This window comes from Chrysemys picta, chromosome 8 (genome assembly GCF_011386835.1).
Source record: "Chrysemys picta bellii isolate R12L10 chromosome 8, ASM1138683v2, whole genome shotgun sequence".
NCBI classification, from domain to species: domain Eukaryota; kingdom Metazoa; phylum Chordata; order Testudines; family Emydidae; genus Chrysemys; species Chrysemys picta.
The window spans coordinates 101,609,011-101,630,794 of NC_088798.1; the positions used below are offsets into that span (position 1 = coordinate 101,609,011).

At 42.8% G+C, this 21,784-nt stretch overlaps 1 protein-coding gene across 17 annotated transcripts; it reads left to right on the forward strand.

The window, feature by feature from the left end:
• Positions 1–907: 907 nt before the first annotated feature.
• MYOT (myotilin) lies at positions 908–20,593 on the forward strand. Of its 17 annotated transcripts, none has more exons than XM_065555064.1 (11): positions 1,215–1,359; positions 3,286–3,321; positions 3,712–3,888; positions 7,216–7,369; positions 10,226–10,327; positions 12,612–12,661; positions 13,324–13,459; positions 14,835–15,042; positions 16,848–17,013; positions 17,619–17,752; positions 19,980–20,593. In XM_065555064.1, the coding sequence occupies exons 3-11, from the start codon at positions 3,797–3,799 to the stop codon at positions 20,150–20,152; spliced, it is 1,215 nt and encodes a 404-aa protein (XP_065411136.1). In that variant the 5' UTR covers positions 1,215–1,359; positions 3,286–3,321; positions 3,712–3,796; the 3' UTR covers positions 20,153–20,593. The 17 variants fall into 17 exon arrangements, with proteins under 17 accessions (XP_065411137.1, XP_065411127.1, XP_065411128.1 ...); XM_065555066.1 differs by having other exon boundaries at positions 1,224–1,359; positions 12,615–12,661; XM_065555065.1 differs by lacking the exon at positions 3,286–3,321 and having other exon boundaries at positions 908–1,359; positions 12,615–12,661.
• The last annotated feature ends 1,191 nt before the right edge of the window (positions 20,594–21,784 follow it).

Consider the following 21,784-nt stretch of genomic DNA (forward strand, 5'->3'; position numbering starts at 1 on the left):
AGACATGCCCCTCCTTGAGAACCACTGGGCTAGACAACATGATAATAAAAATGCCTTCTGTAGAGCTGATGTGGGGAGAACTGAGGAAAGGGTATAATAGAATAAGGTGTCCAAAAACTGCTGGTGCGGACAATGTCACCGATTCTACCTCACACAGCTGTTGTAACTAACGCTTGCTGTGCTTTGCAGAGTTTGTAAATCACTCCTTTTACAGCCCAGCTGGATGAAAGCGTACCCCCAGTTTGAGGAGCTCCCCAGTGCCCATCCCCTCAGTGTGTGTGTGTGTGTGTGTAGATCTGTACTATGCTGTTTCTCTCGCTGTATTTTAGCACTGAGGTGTGTTTAACAACAGGCGCTTGTGTGTATGTGTGTATATATATCGCCTCAATATATGTTCCACTCTATATGCATCCGAAGAAGTGGGCTGTAGCCCACGAAAGCTTATGCTCAAATAAATTTGTTAGTCTCTAAGGTGCCCCAAGTACTCCTGTTCTTTCAACAGGCGCTTGGGCACGCTGAGTTTTCAGCGGTAAAGAGGGAAGAACATTGCATGCTAGGGAGGTGCTGGAACAAAGGAGGGCTGTGACTAGATTGGCAGAACTGAAATCGGAGCCCTTGCAATACTACTGCTTCTGTTCGCTCTTTCAGAATTAGAGTCCCCCAGACAAGGCAAAAGAATCATTTATCTCCCACCCCACCCCAGGGCAGCAGTGCTAGAAATGAACAAGTCTCCTATCGCCTTGGTATCCACCCTCAGCCTGCTGGGCAGTGCCAGACCCCTGAGGCTGTCCCACCCACCCCATCCTCAAAGCCCCCTGGAGGGAAATTCCAATCACAGCCCATCCTCACTGGTCCTTATTCAGCTGGAAGAAACGCTGCCATTTTACACCCATGCAAGAGACAGGATTGGGCAGCCTGGGGCAGAGCCTGTGAAGTATTCCAAGTCTTTACAGTTCCCCTTTCTCAGAAAATTGTACTGATGGGAAAAAAAAAAAAAACCCAAGCAAGTGGCTATGTAGATGTATTAACCTGTGTTGGTACTATCTGATGTAGATCACTGATAAGCAGACCGCCAAGACACACGACCACTTGCAACACAGCCATCTGAAAAGAACTGGGCTTCTTCCATTAAGCCTAACTGAAGTGCAAATGATAGGGTTTAGGCTGGGGACTCTTATTTTGATATGCTTGCATAGCTAGGTGGACAAGGGAGAACATCAGATGTCATTATCTGGCAGCAGATAAAAGTCCTTGGTCTTATAATACTAAGCAGAGTGCTACTATGATTACAGTCCGTGTCAGGGAATGACGATCCCTTCCGCAAAATATTGGTTAAAGCCCAGGTGACAACTTCTGTAGGTAAGTATTTTTTTCACCTGTCACTTTTATTTGAGATCTCTGATTAGCAGCATTGTCTGATCTGTAGTAAAGAAAAAAAAAGAGATGCACCGAATAACGTTGCTCAGTCAAATGCACAGTGTTTGTACTGTAGTTTGCAAGTTCATCTGGAAAACGTTGAGAAAAACAAGTCTTTTGATGTGAACTCAATTACTTGTAAGGAAAAATGTACTTGATCTGAAATGTAAAGTGTTACAAGAGAAGGTTTAGTATAGACCTTACTAAATAGATGGGTCTTTACATAATTAATTATGCACAGTATTGGGAGTTTTTTTTGGGGGGGATGGATTGTAAATGGATAGTGGATAAAATGGGTGTGTAAAATATTACAGTAAAAATTGCTGAATTCTTGGTTTTTAACGGAGTTTGTTGCACTGGTGAACAAGAAAACAGTTTAGACATGATCTAGAAATTAGTTTCACATTCCAAAAATGTGCGGAAGGGAAAAGTTAGGGACTTTTTTTAATGAGAATTCCTGTTCTCTTATGGTTAATTTACAACTACACTGATAAACAGCACTAGGAAATAGAAGCTTTACCTCTTGTTTAAAACAGGAGAGATGTCTTAAGAATATGATCTCTTCCCCAGGGGAATTTATGACCTCATGGAACCCTTCTTTGGGCTCTCCTAGGAAAAGGAGGGTGTGTGTGTGTGTGTGTGTGTGTGTGCAAAACAGCTGATCTCTGTTGGACAAGACTGCAATTTTTTCCAGCACATGTAACTTGTGTAGGTTTATAGTTCTCTATTTAAGAATAGCTTTTACAATTCAGCGACTTGCTTGGTTCACTTTTATGAAACTTGCTTCTTTATAACTGATAAGAGGTATAGTTTAAACATCTACAATTTACAGATGCAATATAATCAATCCCTTCTAAGTTTGTTTGCCCTACTGTATCTTATAGCAGTGCTTTATCTAGCTATATATTCTGCCTTAATCAGTACTGTCTGTGTGCTATCTGGCAAGACAAACATCATTCACTACAGCCATGCTTTCAATTAGCATTCACTCACAGCAACTTCAGTATTAATGCTCACTAACAAATCTCAGCAGATTACTTCAACAAGGTGAACTGCTATTACATGCAAAAGGCTGAAATACACACTTCCCTTCACTAGGCTTCATATTTACACACCTAATCTGAATTGGTCATAAAATTTGAGCTCAGAAATGATTTGATTTTTGGTCTCCAATAAGGCATTATACAAAGTATGGAAAACTTAATTTAGTGACATTAAAAGGAGGACTATAGCTATAGTCCTATAATGACAATTCTGAGATAAGATTTTTTTTTAATAAAACAAAAGAATTAATCTACTAGAGTTAACAAAACTCTAGTAATCTGATACAGACCCCAGTTCATGCTTCACTAGCAGTGTAGTGAATTGATTAATTCCATGGCCAAAATACTGAATTTTGTGGTATACTGGAAAATTCTAGATTCCTGGGTGCAGAATTATATAGAGCACAGTTCCTTGATTGAGCTGACTGTGGCAGTTAGAGCGATCACTTCAGGATGCCTGCAGATTCAGGCAGGCAGCACCGTCAGGTCATGCTTGATTCATGTTTTCAAGGTGATCATTGCAACTCTATTACTTTGTGACAGAACTTACCGTACTGTTCCAGAGCAGACACCTGTGGTGAGCAACAAGCTAAGGTGAAGGGGGGGGGGGAGGGTAGAACTCCACATGATAATCAGAAATGTATTGTTCATATAGCTCTAGAATGGCTAAAAATAGAAACTTCAGACATGGTTTATTGATCTATTGATATTTAATAATCAATCCAAAGAGCACGATGCTCATGCATCTGAGTGACTGCTCTCTACACAATACTTACAACTCAAATTGTAACGTACAATTTATGTTATTTGTATTGTCTTCCTAAAGGAATAATCCACATCAAGACAGCCCCTTTCCATCGAGGTAGGGATTCCATTCTACCCAGGAACCTAGCCAAGAAAGTTTTTGGGGCCTATCATCTAATTTTTACCAGCCACCAACCCAAAGCCCACTGTCACCTACAAAAAGCCAGGACAATCACGAAACCTCCCCTATGAGTGTCAATAATCTCCCATCCAGGTCCTCTGTGTACCAACCAAGCATGTTTAACTACGAGCGTCCAAAACATTTTATCCAGTCTCAGAATACGTGTCAAGGGAAACTGCAGCCTCCGGGACCCAAGACATCTGCATTTTCAAGCAGTCAGACCAAACAGTCATCAATTCTAATCCAGCCTCGTAACTCTAGCGAGCAGAAGTTTTCTTCATCTTCATCGCTGAGCTCCCCAATCTTTCTCTCCTCGTCTTCCCATAGCTCCCATAAGGAATCTGCATTTCCCATCACACCTGCATCTGCACCGTCTCCTGCTGCCTCCTCATCTGGGCAAAGGCTTTCATCCATGCATAACCAGTCCCCTGCAGCATTCCTCTGCTCAGTGTTGCCCTCGCAGTCTGATTATAATAGCCAAGCTCCTTCTACTGTGGAATCTAAGTAAGTATGTCCAGGCTTCTAACTTTCCCATGCTTTGAATTGGTTGTGTGCGGGTTTTGTGCCGCTCCAAGTTTTGACCAAGCCATGTCCATATATTGGGTGAAATCCTGGTCCCAAGGAAGCCAATGACTAAACTCCCATTGGCTCCTAATCCTACTTGCTTTACTCACACAGGCATGGGCCCATGGTGTCTGGTTGGGAGAAGTATTTGTAAATTAGAAACTAAACTGCAAATTCTTTCCATACTCTTGTTGTAACAAATGAAAGCACAGTGGAGGAGTAAGTCTACACTTAAAATGCTGCATCAGCGAAGCTGCGTCGCCGTAGCACTTTAGTGAATATGCTCTAAGCTCATGGGAGAGAGCTCTCCTGTCAGTGCAGTTAATCCACTGCCCTGAGAGACGTAGCTGTGTCAGCGAGGTCTACACGGGGTGTGGGAGGGAGGTTGGTATAACTATGTTGTTAAGGGGTGTGGATTTTTCACACCCCGAGCGATGTAGTTATACAGATCTAGGTCTGTAACGTAGACCAGACTGGTGATGAGCAGTCTACTTTGTTGTTATGGTGAAAACCAATTCCATAAGGGCAGCCAAAGCAAGGGTTGGGCACTCATCTTAAATTGCCTACATTAAATTATTCTCTGATTTCATTCAATTTCAGAAAACAGGAATCCTGTATGAAAAGAGTTCCTTGTGAGAGCGCTCCCATGCGGGAGCTTTAATGTTTCATAGCAAAACACTAAGGTATCCCCTCTCACTTTATGTATCCAGAGATTGAGAAACTGACCCATGGTAACACTTTTCAGGAATCCCATTTCAATGATTCTGAGGTGTAAGTGACTTGAGAGCTTCTCAAAGTTCTATCCCTTGAAACCAAGGACCCGCGTCTCCTCCTTGGTGTGTGTCACACAGATTCAGTGCCATTTTGAGGTCTATGGAAAAACACTCAGTGACCTCACTGGGAGCTCATATGAAGAGCAAGGGAAGAATGTGCCCTAGCAACTGCATTGAGGATAATGGAGGGGAGTGTGTTTTGTTTGCTATTTTGGGCATACAGTTGGATTAAATGCTCGTATTGGTGAAAACTAAAAGGCTACCAGCTTCCTTGTACCACAACTGTGGTGTGATTGATAAAGGGCTGGTAATATTAATTAGGTTAGGTGTCATTCTAACTAGCCCCATACTTCTCCAGAACCGAACTAGAAGTAGTATGTGTGATAATTAGATACATGCCCGTGACAACCACAATTATACAACAGAATACTTTGCAGCTCCACTATGTCATCTGTCTCTGGATCGCTAAATGCTTTACAAATATTAAGTAAATTCAATACCCCATGAGACAGGGGAGCATTATCTCGATAATTTTACAGGTGGGTAAACTGAGGAACACCGAGACTGAGTAACTTGCCACGGTCATGCAGTTATTTCAAAATAGTCAAGCATCAGGAAGGGATCTGAAATCCTGGTTGCACTTCCCCTGCTCTGACCACTAGGAAGTACTCAGTGCGGGAAGAAGGGCATTTGGACTAGTGTGCACTGTAAATAACCTGTTGGGACTCTTGCTCTTTATGGAACAAACATAATATGAAGGAAACATAGGGGCATGATGGGGTCCAAATACCCATGTTAGAATATACCCGGCCCTGCTACAACTTACACTGCTGCTCTGCTTGTATTCTGGCTGCTTCTACAACTAAAGCACCACCAGCGAGCTCACAAAACTATTCCAAGGGATGCTACCCTATTCCTATACACTACCCAAGCCTTCTAGCAAGAAATGACCAGAAAAAGACATTGCCTATGTAAATCATCTCAGCCTTTACCAAAGTCTGATCCTGCAATCCTCACTCATGGGGCATCCTTACCCAAAGGAGGTTGGTAAACCCCACCTCAGTGAAGTTTGCAGGATATGTTCCCAAAAGGGACAGAGACTGCTCTGCGTAGCCTTGGGTACTGTATCCCTGAACCGTAACGTTTTACCCAAGTAATACTACCCTGGGTAGTGAGAAGTCAAACGAAAGGCACAACCACATCTCTGTGTGTGCACACTTGTTCATCTGGTTGTCACTCGAAGGATCACTAGATGCGGATTTTTTCCCCAAAACACTTGTCCAGCTGTGGAGTTACCCTACAGAAAGAGTTGTGGTAAAAATGCACCAAGACCACATCCACCATATAACTAGGTGGAATATAATCATATAGTCCTTCCCACACACACAAACTTGGCCATAACTGACACCATCTCTGAGCCCTCTTATGCAATCCAGACTATGGTTGGGTATCAAACTGTAGCCCAAGAAAAGAATGGCCCAAGTTCCTGCTAAGGCCCGGGGAAGGAAGATGTGATGAGTGGAGGGAAGATACCATACTTGTGTGAATTTGTTTTCTCCCCTACCTTTGGAAATATACAAAGTTAGGTTTTTAACCCTTTCTTGGAGTTGATATTTGGGGTTATTTCAGACCCTCCTCCAAAACCCCTGGGAGGGGAACAGAGGGGAACTACATGATGCAAACCTCTGCTTCTTAATCCTTCCTTCAGCGGGAGGTAGGGGGCTCATGGAGAAGTAAACCTGCATAGTCCAAGGATCGATCTTCTCCCAACCCTACAATGTCCTGTCTCTGGTCCCCCAGGGCAGTGGAGTAAAAGCTGCTGAGCGGCCCCTGCACCTGTTAATCCTGCTCTTATCACCACTGACATCCATCCATGGCTGGTGGGCCCCAGGGCAAGCAGAGGAGAATGGTTGCCCTCTCTTCCCTCCATACCTCCCTTCCCCCTCAAAAAAAACCCTTTATCCCCTCTATTACTATTTCTGAGCCATACAACTCCAGCCCCTTGGGAACTCGCAGACGGCCCTCTGCTCCAACTGCAGAGAGGGGTGAGCGTGCAATGACCGGTGTGCCTAATCCTCATCCCTGCTGCGCTGTCTGCCTGCGTCTCTACCTGCTTTTTGCCCCCCTTCTGCCCAGGTAGACGGAGGGAGCTTTGGGGCCCCTGGTGGCTTTTAAGGGGCAGGAAGGGGATAAAGGCCTTGCTCACGGTGGTTCAGGTGATAAGGGTGACCTATGCATGTCTGGTACTTGTGCTGCCTACCAGGTGACGTGGCCTAGTGCAGGCCCATTTCCCTGAACCCTGTGTCTCAGTAACAATACTTGGCATGTATAGCGGTTTACCTGTCCCAAGCACTTTACAAACTGATTCATAGCCAACAAAGGGCAAATATAAATTTGAATATTTATATATATTCTCTACCTAGATTTTATGCAGTCCTAACTCGTACCTAGGCTAGCTCGAAGGAGTGACTTTCTGTCTGTCTCTTGTCTAAAGTAGTTACACAAAGCCAATGTATACCAAACAAGCTAGCACCAAGCCAACATACAAGACCTCAGAACGAGAGATACAAGGAACAAAAGAAGCCCTCATTCAAGACCTGGAAAGGAAACTGCGAGGCAAAGACAACCTTCTTCATAATGGAAACCAGGTAAGAGAGAACCTCTTAGTGCAAAGAATCCATTTACTCTGAATTTCATTAGAAGACTTCTAGCAATTCAGAGACTTGTATCCAACTGCTTTAATTAATCACATGTTGGTTTCTGTCTTTGCCAGCCCCTAAAAAGCAACTGTTTGTAGAAAAGGGGCCAGAACTACTTCAGTCATAACCGCAATGGCCACAATCGACCAGAAGCCCCAGGGAACGTTAGCTTTAGAATTTTGCATGGGTGTGTTTATCCTGGTTTACAGCTGTAGTTTATCATTCTAGTCAGTCATGTTTAATTAGTAACACTGATAAGTAAAAGTGACCAATTGCCGTCTGATAAGTGGCTGCTGTCTTGGTCACAATCTTCCCTAAAGCCCTTTTTAGAGGGCATCTAACAGCATCCCACAGTGCTTTGTATTAGCTTACTAAAAAGAAACTGAATTGTCTAAAGAAAATTAGTTTGCCAGAACACAAACGTCCGGGTATCTATTTCAAAGGGAAACCATTTTCTGTAAAAAGTAGGGTTACCATATTCAAACATTCAACAACAACAACAACAACAACAAGACACTCCACGGGGAGTGTCGGCCCTGTCCACAGTACACCCCCACTCCTCCCACGCTCCATCCCCACTCTGCCCCAGGTCCCACCCCCTCCCTGCTTGGCCCCGCCACCGCACCCGTCCTCCCCCCTTGGCCTGCCGCTGCCTTGCTGCATCCCTCCTCAGTCCCCCACCCACCACTCACCTCCTCCCACATGCCACTCACCTCCTCACTCCCCTGTCAGAAACCCCCATACCCACCCCGAGAACCCCTGCCTGCTGCTGGCTCGCTGTTTCTTGCCTCCTCACCCCCGCCCACCCACCCACCCGCTGCTGGCTCCCTCGCCGCTCACCTCTTCAACCCCTGCTGCCCGCCGCTGGCCTTTTCACACACACACACCCCCGCCTACTGCTGGCTCCCTGCCTGCCACTTGCCTCCTCACCCGCCCGCCTGCCAGCCAGTCACTGGCTCGCTCGCCTCTTCACCCTCCCTCCCCACTCCCCTCTCCCACCCGCTGCTGGCTCACTGCTTGCCTCCTTACCCCCCCCCCCCGCTCAACTACTCACCCCTCCTGCCGCAGGTCTCTCGGCTCCTAGGATTAGGGGCAGCCAAGGGGTCTCCATGCACTGTGCCCACCACAAGTGCGAGCTCCGAGGCTCCCATTGGCCAGGAAAAACACCAATGGGAGCTGCGGGAGCCTCCTCACCCCCGCCCACCCACCCAGCCGGTGCAGCAAGCTCCCTCCTGCCCAATCAGAGCTGCAGGGGTGGTGCTTGCAGGCACCGGCAACAGGCAGAGAGCCCTCCGCCCCAGAACCCCCCGACCCGACCCTAGGAGCCAGAGGGACCTGCTGGATGCTTCCAGGAACCGACCCAGGTAAGCACCACTGGGACTCCCCACCTCACCCCCCCAGCAGGTCCCTCTGGCTCTTAGGGTAGGGTCGGGGGGAGGGCTCTCTGCGTGCCTGCAAGCCCCGCTCTGCGGCTCCAACAGCTCCCATCTAGGGTTACCATACGTCCGTATTTTCCCAGACGTTTTTAGATATTTAAAAATTCCTCCTGGACGGTGATTTAAGAACTAAAAAGCCAGACATGTCCAGGAAAATACGGACGTATGGTAACCCTAGTAAAAAGTCTCTTTGCCCCAGGCACACATTTGCCTAAGTTCAGGAAGCTCAAAATGCAGGTCTCCTGGGCCATGACATCCAAATTATAGAGGGTTTAAAAAAAAAAAAATTCGCTCTCCAAGTGCAGTGTCACCAAGGAAGAAGCAAGCCAACCTGTAGTGAGCTGGCTCTAATGTGTTGTGGAAACATTCCTCTTGGTCTGAGATTTGGTAAAAGCTTAGCAGGTAAGGGCTGGATGCTGCTTTCACTGAAGTCAATAGACGTTTTACCATTAACTTCAATGGGCGGGAGAGCAGGCCATATATCTCTAGAATATAAATTACAAATCTATTTGGGGAGAGAGAGAGAACCTAAATCTTGGCCCAATCTGACCTAAGAATGTTCCTTTTCAGAAGTGCATCTTGCAGCATTTCATCTGACTGAGTATGAACACTGCACAGCTTGACACCTGCATTACCATTACTGTCTAGCAGCCAGTCGTGGACCTAACGTCTATTTTAATGTGGCTTCTGAACTGGGGGGGGGAAATGCTATCAAAGTTCAAACCACATTCTGCTTTTACTTACCCCAGTGCAAATTGGGTGTAAATGCATCAGCGTCAAAGTCTGTCTGCTCCTACCGTGAAAGAATTTAGTCCTTACCCAGTTAATATTTACTCTTGCTCAAGAGAGCACACAGCACTTCACAGGGTGGATGGGTGGTTTTTTTTGTTGTGTAGGTTTTTAGCACCTACCACACAGTTAGTGCCTGAAAGAGATGCACAGCTGGTGGACTTGGAAAGGCCTTCTAGTGCTAATGTAAGGAGACCCTGGAAGCTTGTTCTGATCTCCCAGTTAGTGTCATCAGTGTTCGTTATTAATCATCCCTGGTCATTCTCCTCTTGAAGGTTCTCTGCAAGAACGGGAGGAGTGGGAGGCCAGAGATGGCATTTCCAAGGCCTTGATGAAAAGACTGTTTAAACCTAGATGTGTTTGGGTGCTATATACAATTGAGAGTGAGCTCAGCAGATTCCAAGACATCAGATCCTTTGGAACAGCCACAGGCATGCCTCAGCCACACTTTCCTTTCAGCAGCTCCATGAGTTTTTGGCATATTAATGTGCCCTAACTTGGGTAACCTGAAATTGTAACTAAAACTCAAGTGATAGTAAATCCCTGTTTAACCAGAATTGCTCTCCCGCCCTGGTTTCAGCGGCTAACCTATGAAGAGAGAATGGCTCGCAGGCTGCTTGGACCAGAAAATGCTGCTTCTGTGCTTGTAACTCAAAATGAAGAAAATTTGCAGAACTCACAGGTAAATGAAAATTGTCCAAAACTAGTGTCCGTTGTCTGTTTAAATTTTCAGTCACTTGTATTGGAATGGGGTAGGGGAATAGGTATTTGTGGAGTACAAAAAAGGAAAAATCAAGATACCTACACTGATAAACTTCTGTATAGCCTCCTCCATCTGAGGATTTCAAAGCACTATATGAATAGTAACGAAGGCCCAGTCAGAGATATTTAGGTGCTTAACTCCCCATGGGAGTTAGGTGCCTATAGACCTTGGGGAATCTGGGCTTTAACCCTTAGATCAACCGTCAGGTTGGGATATATAAGAATTCCATCTCTGGGAGGAACAGAACAGCTGTTTCACAGCAACATTGCATGATTGTTTAGGACAGGAGTGATGACTAATACAATAATCAATTTAAATGGCAGGGGGATTCAGGTAAGTCTTATGTAACTGCCTGAGTTAGAACTTGGCTAGGACATAGGGATTAACTAGTGTTATGAATAGTGACATGACCACAAGAGGTCAGCATCTGGGTTTTGGATTTTTTTTTTTTTTTTTATATAAACATCCTGTCCAAAAGATGAATAATTAATGCTAGCTGCTAGGATGACATTGGATACAAGGTTAATACAAGGAGGAAGAAAACTCATGAAATAAAACCGAAGGGGAAGATAGACGAATGTGTAAAATACTACTATAGAAGTTGATCCTGTATTGGGCACTGCAGATAACAGGGGACATATAGCTAAGCTGCTAAAAAAGCATATCTGATTTTTGGATTTGTAAACAATATCCAAACAATATCCATTTGCTGCTATACCATACAGAACAGGTCAATAAGACTCTCTTCAGTATTTCTCTGGTCGAGATTACTAGAAAAGGCTATGGTGTGGCACCAGGGGTCTGCATACCCCGGAGAAACCATCCCAGTTTTCAAGGATTGCCTTCTGCTGTATGTTACTAGGATAACCTGCAATATATCAGCTGAAATATCCGTTTCACTAGAGAAAATTGATGATTAGGAGTCCAATTGCAAAACTTCTATAGACTTCAATGCAGAGTAAAAACCATAAACTCAAACACTTGGGAAGAAATGAGATGTTTGTAATAAAGCTAATTCCCCCACCCAATAGTTGTAGAGAAGAAGCATGTTACAGCAGCAGTCTGGGGCATGCTCTACAAAGAGCAGACAGGGGATGTTGAGTCATGACAGCAAATTTGGTGATATTTCATGTGTTGCTTCAAATTGTTCTCTAAATGCCCCTAATCAGTGACCCATCCAACCACGAATATTTGTTTTACTACTTCAGCCAGTCTGTAGAAACTGTGGACAAACTGATGCTTTACAGTTGAATCTTAAATGAGCATGGTCATATTAAAGGAGGGCACTTGCATTTGTAACCAGTGGGCATGGAGTGTGGATATAGGGTTCAGTCCTGCACAGTATTGACCAGTGTAGCCCAATCTAGTAAAACAGTTAAGCACAGGCTTTATGTTAAGCTGTGAGTAACCCACTAACAAACTTAGCACTGTGCAAGATCAAGGTCTTACTGCTTGACTACTACTGTGATGGGCACTAAAATACCTAGGAGAGCTTTCTATATTGTCGTTCCTATATTTAACTGGCTCCACAGCTGAAATGGTGGAAATTCTCTGACTTGCTGGTATTAAACGCCATTGTATCTGTTCCTCAGAACCCTAAAATAAAGAAGTCCTAGTAGGAGCCAATCCTGGGTACTGGTACTTTTCTAATAACTTGATGGGGACTTATCAGAAAGCTTAGCTGGTGCTGTGATCTAGCAAGGAAAGTATTTTCCAGCTGAACACGTGTTCATGGGCATTGGCTCATTTGTGAGCAGGCACAACAAAGCGTTCTTGCTAGTACCATATCAAAGTGACTTCATTTCTATTCCTGCTTTACTGAAGGACAGCCTGTACCTAGCTCCCATTTCAAATATTCCAGCGGGAATAATCCCCTCTAACAGCGGTTATAGGTTTGCCAAAAGACTTTCAGCCAAAGAAAATGACTGCACTAGTCACCTGTGCAATGTGACGGAAAGCTGTTCCAAACTATTAGTAGCATTTGTTCCTAGCCAAAGCAGAACTCTGGGATGAAAATTAGTAAGTGTTTTCACTCATGATGTCCATCTCTTTATATTTTATAATAAAGAGACTCCTAAAGTGCTTGCAACAATTGGCTTTTGAAAGGCAAACTGCTCTTTATTCAACATGTTTTCAGTTCAACCTCTTGATAAATTCTGCATGGCTAACTTATTTTGATGATTTTTTTTTCCTCTTTTCCAAGCAGCAGAATTCAGAAAACACAAGACTACAGGTTCCTACGCCACAAATCAGGTATTCTTTGAATCTATACCCAGCTACTTTTATTACAACATCCCCTCTCAATGTTTCTATGAGATGCGAGTTCTGATCCACATTGTGTGTGTGCGCAAGAGCACTATTAAATTAGCTACATTCACTTCCTTTCATAGGCATCAGCATAAAAGTTTAGTTAAACTTCAGTTTGTAGAATAATCAAGGTGACAGTTATTGGAGTAACTTCAAAGGTAGGTTGGTAACCCACATACGTCAAGCCAAATAATAGGCTAGGGATTCTAGAAAGTACATCATACACCTCTGTGTAGTGATGTAGTGCATAACTGTCGGGTATGGGATATGATGCAAGAATCTTTGGGCATGCTGCAAATGCTTTGAGACCTGAGGCCAAAGATAGCGGCTTTTTTATGTGAAGCATGTCTATTGGCTCTTCTATTCAACACAGTCTAAGCTAGTCAGATAGCTGGTTGGCGACCAGAATTCACTAAATATAAATTGGGGGGTGGGAGGGGGGGAAGAGAACCCTATTGTTTAGTCTTTGGAGGGATAACAACATTCTTGGATCTATTAATATAGCCAGAGTCCCTTTTAAAGTGTGTTTTTGTTTTTTTAATAAAGGTAACGTGTCCGTGATCATATGTATACCTTGTTGTAAGTAACTGTAAGTGTGCACATTATAGGAGCAGACCATCCTCAAGAGGAGAGTGGAAGGAGCATGGCTCAATCCAGGAGAAGTTTTTTCAACCACGGTTTGTCCAAGTGCCTGAAGACAAAATGACTGTTGAAGAAGGACGATTTTGCAGGATTGACTTCAAAGTAAGACAGATGTTCATACAATCTTTCAGTACAATTAAAACTAATTTGTCTGTTGGTAATTACTATATGCAGTACATATAGGTGTCACTGCAGCTCAGAGACCTCTGTCCTTATGAACTGGAGTGCTACCTGTCCAATATTACTGGCTCTTCAAGTACAGTATCCTTTCCAAACAGCTTTACAAATTTTAGTAATGAGAGAAGTTTTGCAAACTTCTCATTAGTCCTGGAAAACCTGAAATTTGACTGACTGTAGCCATATCTTCCTGCTCACACTAGGATTTATGAGATAGTGGCTAACGCTGAGTATGCTCTGTAAATATATGAACGGCCATCCTGCAAGAGGACTTTTTAAATGCTACTGCCACAAATTAGGGCCCTAATTCAGGAAGGCACGTAAGCAGGTGCTTAAATGCTTTGCTGGATAGGGGCCCTAATTGACTTCAATGGGATGTAACCAGGTGCTTAATTGTGCCAAATGCAAATAGACTCCTGAACTGGGGCCTACCTGCCTGCCACTTAAGAGCACTTAAAAAGTCCCCTTTGAAGCTAGAAATGTCACCTTGACTGAGCATAGAAGGCAGCTGCTCACAGAAAAGGTTATTTTTGAAAAAAAAAAAAAATAGTTGAAACATTTTATTAAATACATTTAAAGTGAAATGTGCATAACAATTATACTTCCACAAAGTTCTTCTAATAACTCCTCTATTACTTTATGGTAAGAAAAGTTAGCTCTTGTGTTGTCGGCAATTTTTAATGTAAATGCTTTTTGTGCTGATCCGAACTTCTTTTTTTCTGATTCTGTAAATGTAAAACTGGAAGAGGCATCAAGTAGAGTAATGTGAAGTAACTTTCTCTGAGTTTGACATGACCTCTGACCCCTCAGTATGAAAGGCGGTTCTTAATCTCTAACTATCTTGAAGATTAAGTAGTTGCAGTTGAGTAGATTCCATTACTATAGCATTGTATTTAATTATGATAAAACTGGTTCAAAATGTGGCCTTATTGAGGGCCCTCTCAGAGACTTCTGAGATAAAATGGTAGGCTTGCCCCTGTGAATGTACACCCACAATGAACCCCACAGGTCATTAGGAACACCACAGGTTTCTGTGAGCAGACTCCATTGCCTCATAACTAAAGTTCATGTCTCCAAATCCACTAGACTACTCTATAAACTTCATAATTTACAAAGAAAACCAGTCCTGGCTGGAACTTCCAAGGGTAGAATCCTGGCTTGGTCCTCTAAGCTAATGAAACTTTCTGTAGTGGAGGGGCACAGATGGTTTTAGATTTAAACATTAATAACTACAGTACCATAATGGTTTAAGACTGTTTGTTCATGGTTGTGGGTTTTTTGTATTTTTCTTGCTTCACAGGTCAGTGGGCTACCAGCTCCAGATCTGGTATGGTATTTAAATGGAAGGTTGGTCCACCCAGATGACTTTCATAAAATGATAGTGTCTGAAAAGGGCTTTTACTCACTCATTTTTGAAGTGGTCAGAGGCTCTGATGCAGGAACATATGAATGTGTAGCCTCCAATCGTGCTGGAGAAGCCTCCTTTACAGTACAACTGGATGTAACTGGTAAGATATATAGCGGTGATGGCTACCTGGAAATCTTTATTCTCCAGCTGTGTGTGCCCAAAAGTTTAAAGGTCTTTCAGACACAGAAAGAAAGGCATTAGAAATGTATCAGGATGTCTGCTTTTAGTTTTGAACTCTTCTACTTCATGATCTCCAGGTTTAAGAACTACAGTGGAAAAATTATTTATACCAGATGTGGGGCTTGGGAAAAATGAATCAACTTGGGATGGGATTTTTCCAAAATTCTCAGCATTGATTCCAGTGGGAGCAGAGCTAGGCCAATGTTAAAACTCCCATTGACTTCAATGAGAGCAGAGAGTTAAGTCAGTGCTGAGAACTCTTGAAAATTCCTCCTTGGCTGTTTATTTAGTCAGTTTCATATATGGGAACTGTAAAATTAATATATATATTTACAAAATACAGAGATATGATCATCCATACCACACTCATTTTCCAAAGTTATTTATAAACTAATAACATTTGAACATGTTGAAGGAAGAGATTAATTTTTCAGAAGGTATCTTTACCTCTAGGACAAATGTGCATTCCAGGCAAGACAAGTGGTGAAATTCTAGCCCTGCTGAAGCAACAGCAAAGTTCTCTTTGGGTGAAATCCTAGCCCCATTGAAATCAAAGACGATTTGGGCTCACTTTTAAGCCCCAATCATGAAAAATCTTATTCACAGGAGTAGTCTTCACTCATGCAAAAAGTCTCACTGAGCATTGATCTGTGGCCTTATTTAGGTCAGCATGGATTACTGCTTTCTTCATTTGTGTAGTTGAGAGTGCTTCTAAAGCAATTTTGTCTTTGATTCCACCTACGTTGTGTCTTCCAAATCACACCTTAATATTTTTCCATTCAACTTATACTCAACAAAAATTGAACACCTTTTGGTTCAGCATGACCCTCTTCCTTGCACATAAGTAGAAAAAGAAGAGTTGAAACCCACCTAACTTACTACATTCCCTTGCTGGGCAAAAGTTTTCTTATTTAACACCCTGTGGCCCATTCTTCAAACACGCAGTCCTATATCCTCCTCCAACATCACAAACTGTTGGATGAGTAGTATATAGCCACAGTTTCAACAAACTAGAAAGCAACAACTTTGTTCGGAAACTTAAGAACTTTCCTTACGAATTCTTTCCCAGCGCAGATGTTGCTGGCATCATTTGAGCTATAGCACGCACAGGGCCTTCATTTGCTTTCAGGGCCATATTCACAGCTGGTACAATTCCCTTGCCTGTTTGCCTCCCAGTTAAATCAGCTGTGCATTTTGCTTTCAATCTGCACTACCTGGTGCCTACTGCTTGGGTGCTTATGTTAGGGGAAGGAGACTTTGGGAGGTGGAGATAAACTCAAACACTTGCAGGGATATATTGTCAAAGCCATGTGTAAGGGGCATGTGAGCAGATGCTGGGTGGTGTTTTCAAAAGTACCTTTTTATATCAAACAAACCAACAAAAACTTATCCTCCAGCAAATGAAGGCCTCTTTACTCCTGAATGAGAACATCCACACAAGGGTTTAATGCCCTTTTAACTTATGCATACTGACTTCACAGCTTCAGTTAATTCATACTAACTTTAATGAACGTCTGCATGCAGACAAGTTGTAAGACAGCTGGACTGTGATCCGGAGAAATGATGCACCTACTACCATCCTTATGCCCCTGGGGTCCCAGAAAAGGCCTTCAAGGAGACTCCATTCAGGAGCATGTGTACCCATGGATGGATTCCTTAGCTTCTGATTTTTATTTATTTTTTTTAAACACGCAATCTACGACAACCTTCTCTCTTATAACTTAGCAAAGGAACAGCAGAAAGCTCCAAGTTTTATCTTCAAACCACAAAGCAAAAAAGTTTATGAAGGGGATTCAGCCAGACTGGAATGTCAGATTTCTGCTATCCCTACACCACGGATTTACTGGAAAAGAAACAATGAAATGCTACAATATAATACGGACCGAATAAGGTATGTGACTAATAAACTGGCCAATGGTGTATCAGAAAAAATAGCCAGTATATGAAACACAAATAATCCAGTCTCTAAAGATGCAGCATATGCACTTACCAGCTGGATGTGTCCGTAACTAGTGAACAACAAACATGGTGAATGGGTTGGCTGGGAGTCACTCCCACTATGGTGAAGATATTTCACTTGAGTGCAGGGAAAGAGAGCTCCCTCTGACCTCTTACTTTATAAATACATATACCCAAAATGCACAACTTGCTCACTTGCAAGCATAGATTTAAGACCAAAATATTTTAATGGGTGTTTGGCTGTTGTCATCTGTTTGTACAGCACCCAGAAAAGAGCCCTGATCCTGACTTGGGGCCTGTAGGTGCTAATAATTAACTAATCAAAGAATAGCAATAATACTTGTTGAGAGTATAATCCAGTGCACTTTTGGGGGGGGGGGGGGGGGGTCGGGGGGACGCGCATCACTTTTGATCTCTAGTCTCCTGCAAAAATTGTTTATTGCTCTTTAGGGTCTTCCACTAGAAAAGTCATCCCTTAAGTCAACTTATTTCTTTTCCCCTCGTGCACTTAAAACAAGAAAAAAATTAATTTTTCAGTTTGTTCTATGATAATCCTGGAAAGATTTGCCTCCTAATCCACAACGTAAATAAGAAAGATGCCGGTTGGTACACAGTATCTGCAGTCAACGAGGCAGGAGTGGCCACATGCCACTGCAGACTGGATGTTGCAAGTAAGTGTATAAATGTCAAACTAGAACTTGTATTATGAGCTAATGTGATGGGTAGGAATGGGACTTCCCCCTCATTCAGAACAGATCTGAGCAAAGATCCAATCAAGTTGTAAGTACTAGATGGACACGTGTTCCCAAAGATACTATCAGACCTGCAATACCCCATAAATAACTACTCAAAGCAGCCAAAGAAACTTCCCCATTAACAGAGCACCCAAATACACTGGGGATGGGTACTTCACAAATTGCAATATTCTGTCACCACCACTCTGTGCATTTTTGTTTTTAAATTATCCCTAATTCCCTTGGTATCAAGGGGGAGGCGGGTGGGAGGCAACTATGATCCCCTTCAACTTCCCCATTAGTCTTCAATGTCTGAGAGCTAGGGCTTGCAGGTGAGCTCTCCCTCAAGGGCCTATTCAGTTGTGCAAAGGACAACAACAGTTAACAATTGAAACTTGGAAATGGCAGAGATGCTTAATGACTTCTTTGTTTCGGTCTTCACCGAGAAGTCTGAAGGAATGCCTAACCTAGTGAATGCTAATGGGAAGGGGGTAGGTTTAGCAGATAAAATAAAAAAGTACAAGTTAAAAATCACTTAGAAAAGTTAGATGCCTGCAAGTCACCAGGGCCCGATGAAATGCATCCTAGAATACTCAAGGAGCTAATAGAGGAGATATCTGAGCCTCTAGCTATTATCTATGGAAAATCATGGGAGACGGGAGAGATTCCAGAAGACTGGAAAAGGGCAAATATAGTGCCCATCTATAAAAAGGGAAATAAAAACAACCCAGGAAACTACAGACCAGTTAGTTTAACTTCTGTGCCAGGGAAGATAATGGAGCAAGTAATTAAGGAAATCATCTGCAAACACTTGGAAGGTGATAGGGAATAGCCAGCATGGATTTGTAAAGAACAAATCGTGTCAAACCAATCTGATAGCTTTCTTTGATACGATAACAAGCCTTGTGGATAAGGGAGAAGCTGTGGATGTGGTATACCTAGACTTTAGTAAGGCATTTGATATGGTCTCACATAATATTCTTATCGATAAACTAGGCAAATACAATTTAGATGGGTCTACTATAAGGTGGGTGCATAACTGGCTGGACAACCGTACTCAGAGTTGTTGTTAATGGTTCCCAATTCTGCTGGAAAGGCATAACAAGTGGGGTTCCGCAGGGGTCTGTTTTGGGACCAGCTCTGTTCAATATCTTCATCAATGACTTGGATATTGGCATAGAAAGTATGCTTATTAAGTTTGCAGAGGATACCAAACTGGGAGGGATTGCAACTGCTTTGGAGGACAGGGTCATAATTCAAAATGATCTGGACAAATTGGAGAAATGGTCTGAGGTAAACAGGATGAAGTTTAACAAAGACAAATGCAAAGTGCTCCACTTAGGAAGGAACAATCAGTTTCACACATACAGCAAGGGAAGAGACTGTCTAGGAAGGAGTACGGCAGAAAGGGATCTAGGGGTTATAGTTGACCACAACCTAAATATGAGTCAACAGTGTGATGCTGTTGCCAAAAAAGCAAACGTGATTCTGGGATGCATTAACAGGTGTGTTGTGAGCAAGACACGAGAAGTCATTCTTCTGCTCTACTCTGCGCTGGTTAGGCCTCAACTGGAGTATTGTGTCCAGTTCTGGGCACTGCATTTCAAGAAAGATGTGGAGAAATTGGAGAGGGTCCAGAGAAGAGCAACAAGAATGATTAAAGGTCTTGAGAACATGACCTATGAAGGATGAAAAAATTGGGTTTGTTTAGTTTGGAAAAGAGAAGACTGAGAGGGGACATGATAGCAGTTTTCAGGTATCTAAAAGGGTGTCATAAGGAGGAGGGAGAAAACTTGTTCACCTTAGCCTCTAAGGATAGAACAAGAAGCAATGGGCTTAAACTGCAGCAAGGGAGGTTTAGGTTGGACATTAGGAAAAAGTTCCTAACTGTCAGGGTGGTTAAACACTGGAATAAACTGCCTAGGGAGGTTGTGGAATCTCCATCTCTGGAGATATTTAAGAGTAGGTTAGATAAATGTCTATCAGGGATGGTCTAGACAGTATTTGGTCCTGCCATGAGAGCAGGGGACAGGACTTGATGACCTCTCGAGGTCCCTTCCAGTCCTAGAATCTATGAATTGACTGGGCATGCTGCAGCTCCTTCTTCTCTTGGGACTTTAACAATCCACAGTAGCCGAATGAGGCATCTCTTGGTCTGTTTCAGCTCACACATACAAGCCAATTCCAACCCCCAAGCAGTTGAAGGTTCGACCGACTTTTAGCAAATACTTGGCATTCAATAGTAAAGGACGGGATGTGAAACCAGCTTTCTCACCAGAAGGAGAGTTTGAACGGCTGGCTGCTCAGTCTGGACTGTATGAAAGTGATGAACTTTAATGTGAAAAGAGGAGGAAAATGCACTTATGTAACAGACCCAGATCCTAACTCCACATATATGCAGTTAAGTGGCAGTTGCTCTAACTAGCAAACCTACCTTCCTATTTTATTTATAATTTGACTCGTGCACATATTTCCTGCTGTTCTGATTTTACCAAGGTAGTACTCTATTTGTATGGATTGGTGAATATAGCAGATAACGCTCAACTGTTGTATTTTAACTGTAAAGCCTAAGAAGCCAGGGCAGCTGGTGATTGATGAAAGTGTAGGTTTAACTACATCTATGCTCGGTTACAAGGAAAAGCATGTTTATTTGTACTGCTTTAATATCACCACTCTCAGTAACACAACTTTGTGCTGCCTGAATACTAAAACCAAATAGATTTGAATGTTTTTATGTGGATTTATGTCAAATGCAAATAAAGTACTAAATATAAAATACAGCTTGACCATTCTGCTTTATTATAACCAGGAATTTTAGATGTTCAGTATCAGACAGCTGGTAGGCTTGCAAGCATGGAATTTTTATCTTTTATCCCCACAACACTGTAGTTTCTCTTGGGCAATACAAACTATCTAGTTACCTGCCTTCTGACAGTGTTTGGTAAATAAAGCTGCGAGCACAGTATTTGTGAACATTTGTTCAAGTAAAAAGCCTTCAGTATTCACACCCCTTCAAATTTGTTTTCCTTGAACGTTCACAAGTGACCTGGTCGCAAAAATGTTTGTGGAAAGTGGCAGTCTCACAGATTTGTATACCTGTTAACAAAAGGTTAGAATTTTAATGTAAAGTATCTGGGGGCCATCTTGAAACCTGTTTTTGCTCTGCCTATCTGAGTTTTAATCATCTAATAAAGAAGCAGAAACAATATACCATGCGACTTGAATGACCAATCTCACACTCCATAAACAGAGGAAATAACGGATTACATACAATAGTTGACTTGGATAATTCAAATAGCCCACAGTACTGAAACATGTTGCATATTGTTCACAACTTGTTCAATAAACACGTTTCATGCCTAATTCACAAACTATTTGAACTTCACCCATTTCAAGCTATTAACTTTTTAATAGCAGCTGTCTGATTTAAATTTTTTTTCCTTCTTAGATATGGAGTAGAGCTAGACTTTGTACTCGGCAATTTTCCTTTAAACAGATGAACAGTATTTACTGGAAGCGGGGAGGCAGGCAGTCAAAACTACCCACAGCATAGAATATATAGCAACCAGGAAGTCTGCACAGTAGGCTGCATGCCCAGTAGCCATAAAGCCCACCGCACATGCTGTGACAACAGCACCACCATACCCTTCCCTCCACCCCATTGAACAGGCTGTTAGGTTACAGCAGCTCAAGGAATGCATTGCTCTTTCTGTTCTCTCTTCACTACGGCTGACCCGAGTTGGGGGACCAATCTAGTGTAGACCGTTGTGTATATGGTGTGTGTGTGTGTGTGTTTTGTTTTTGAGGGGAAACTTAAATCTTGCTGTGATTATTATTTGTATTACCATAATTCCTAGAAGCCCCAGTCATGGATCAGGATCCCATGGCACTAGGTGCAGTACAAACAAAGAACAAAAAAAGATTGTCCCAGGGAGTTTATAATCTAATGAATAAACCACTTTTTAATCC

Coding starts and splice junctions, on each gene's coding strand:
- MYOT (XM_065555056.1), top strand. CDS start 3,452: ATGAGTGTCAATAATCTCCCATCCAGGTCCTCTGTGTACCAACCAAGC. Junction 10,328..12,611: donor AAAATTTGCAGAACTCACAG/GTAAATGAAAAT, acceptor CTCTTTTCCAAG/CAGCAGAATTCAGAAAACAC. Junction 17,753..19,979: donor CTGCAGACTGGATGTTGCAA/GTAAGTGTATAA, acceptor GGTCTGTTTCAG/CTCACACATACAAGCCAATT.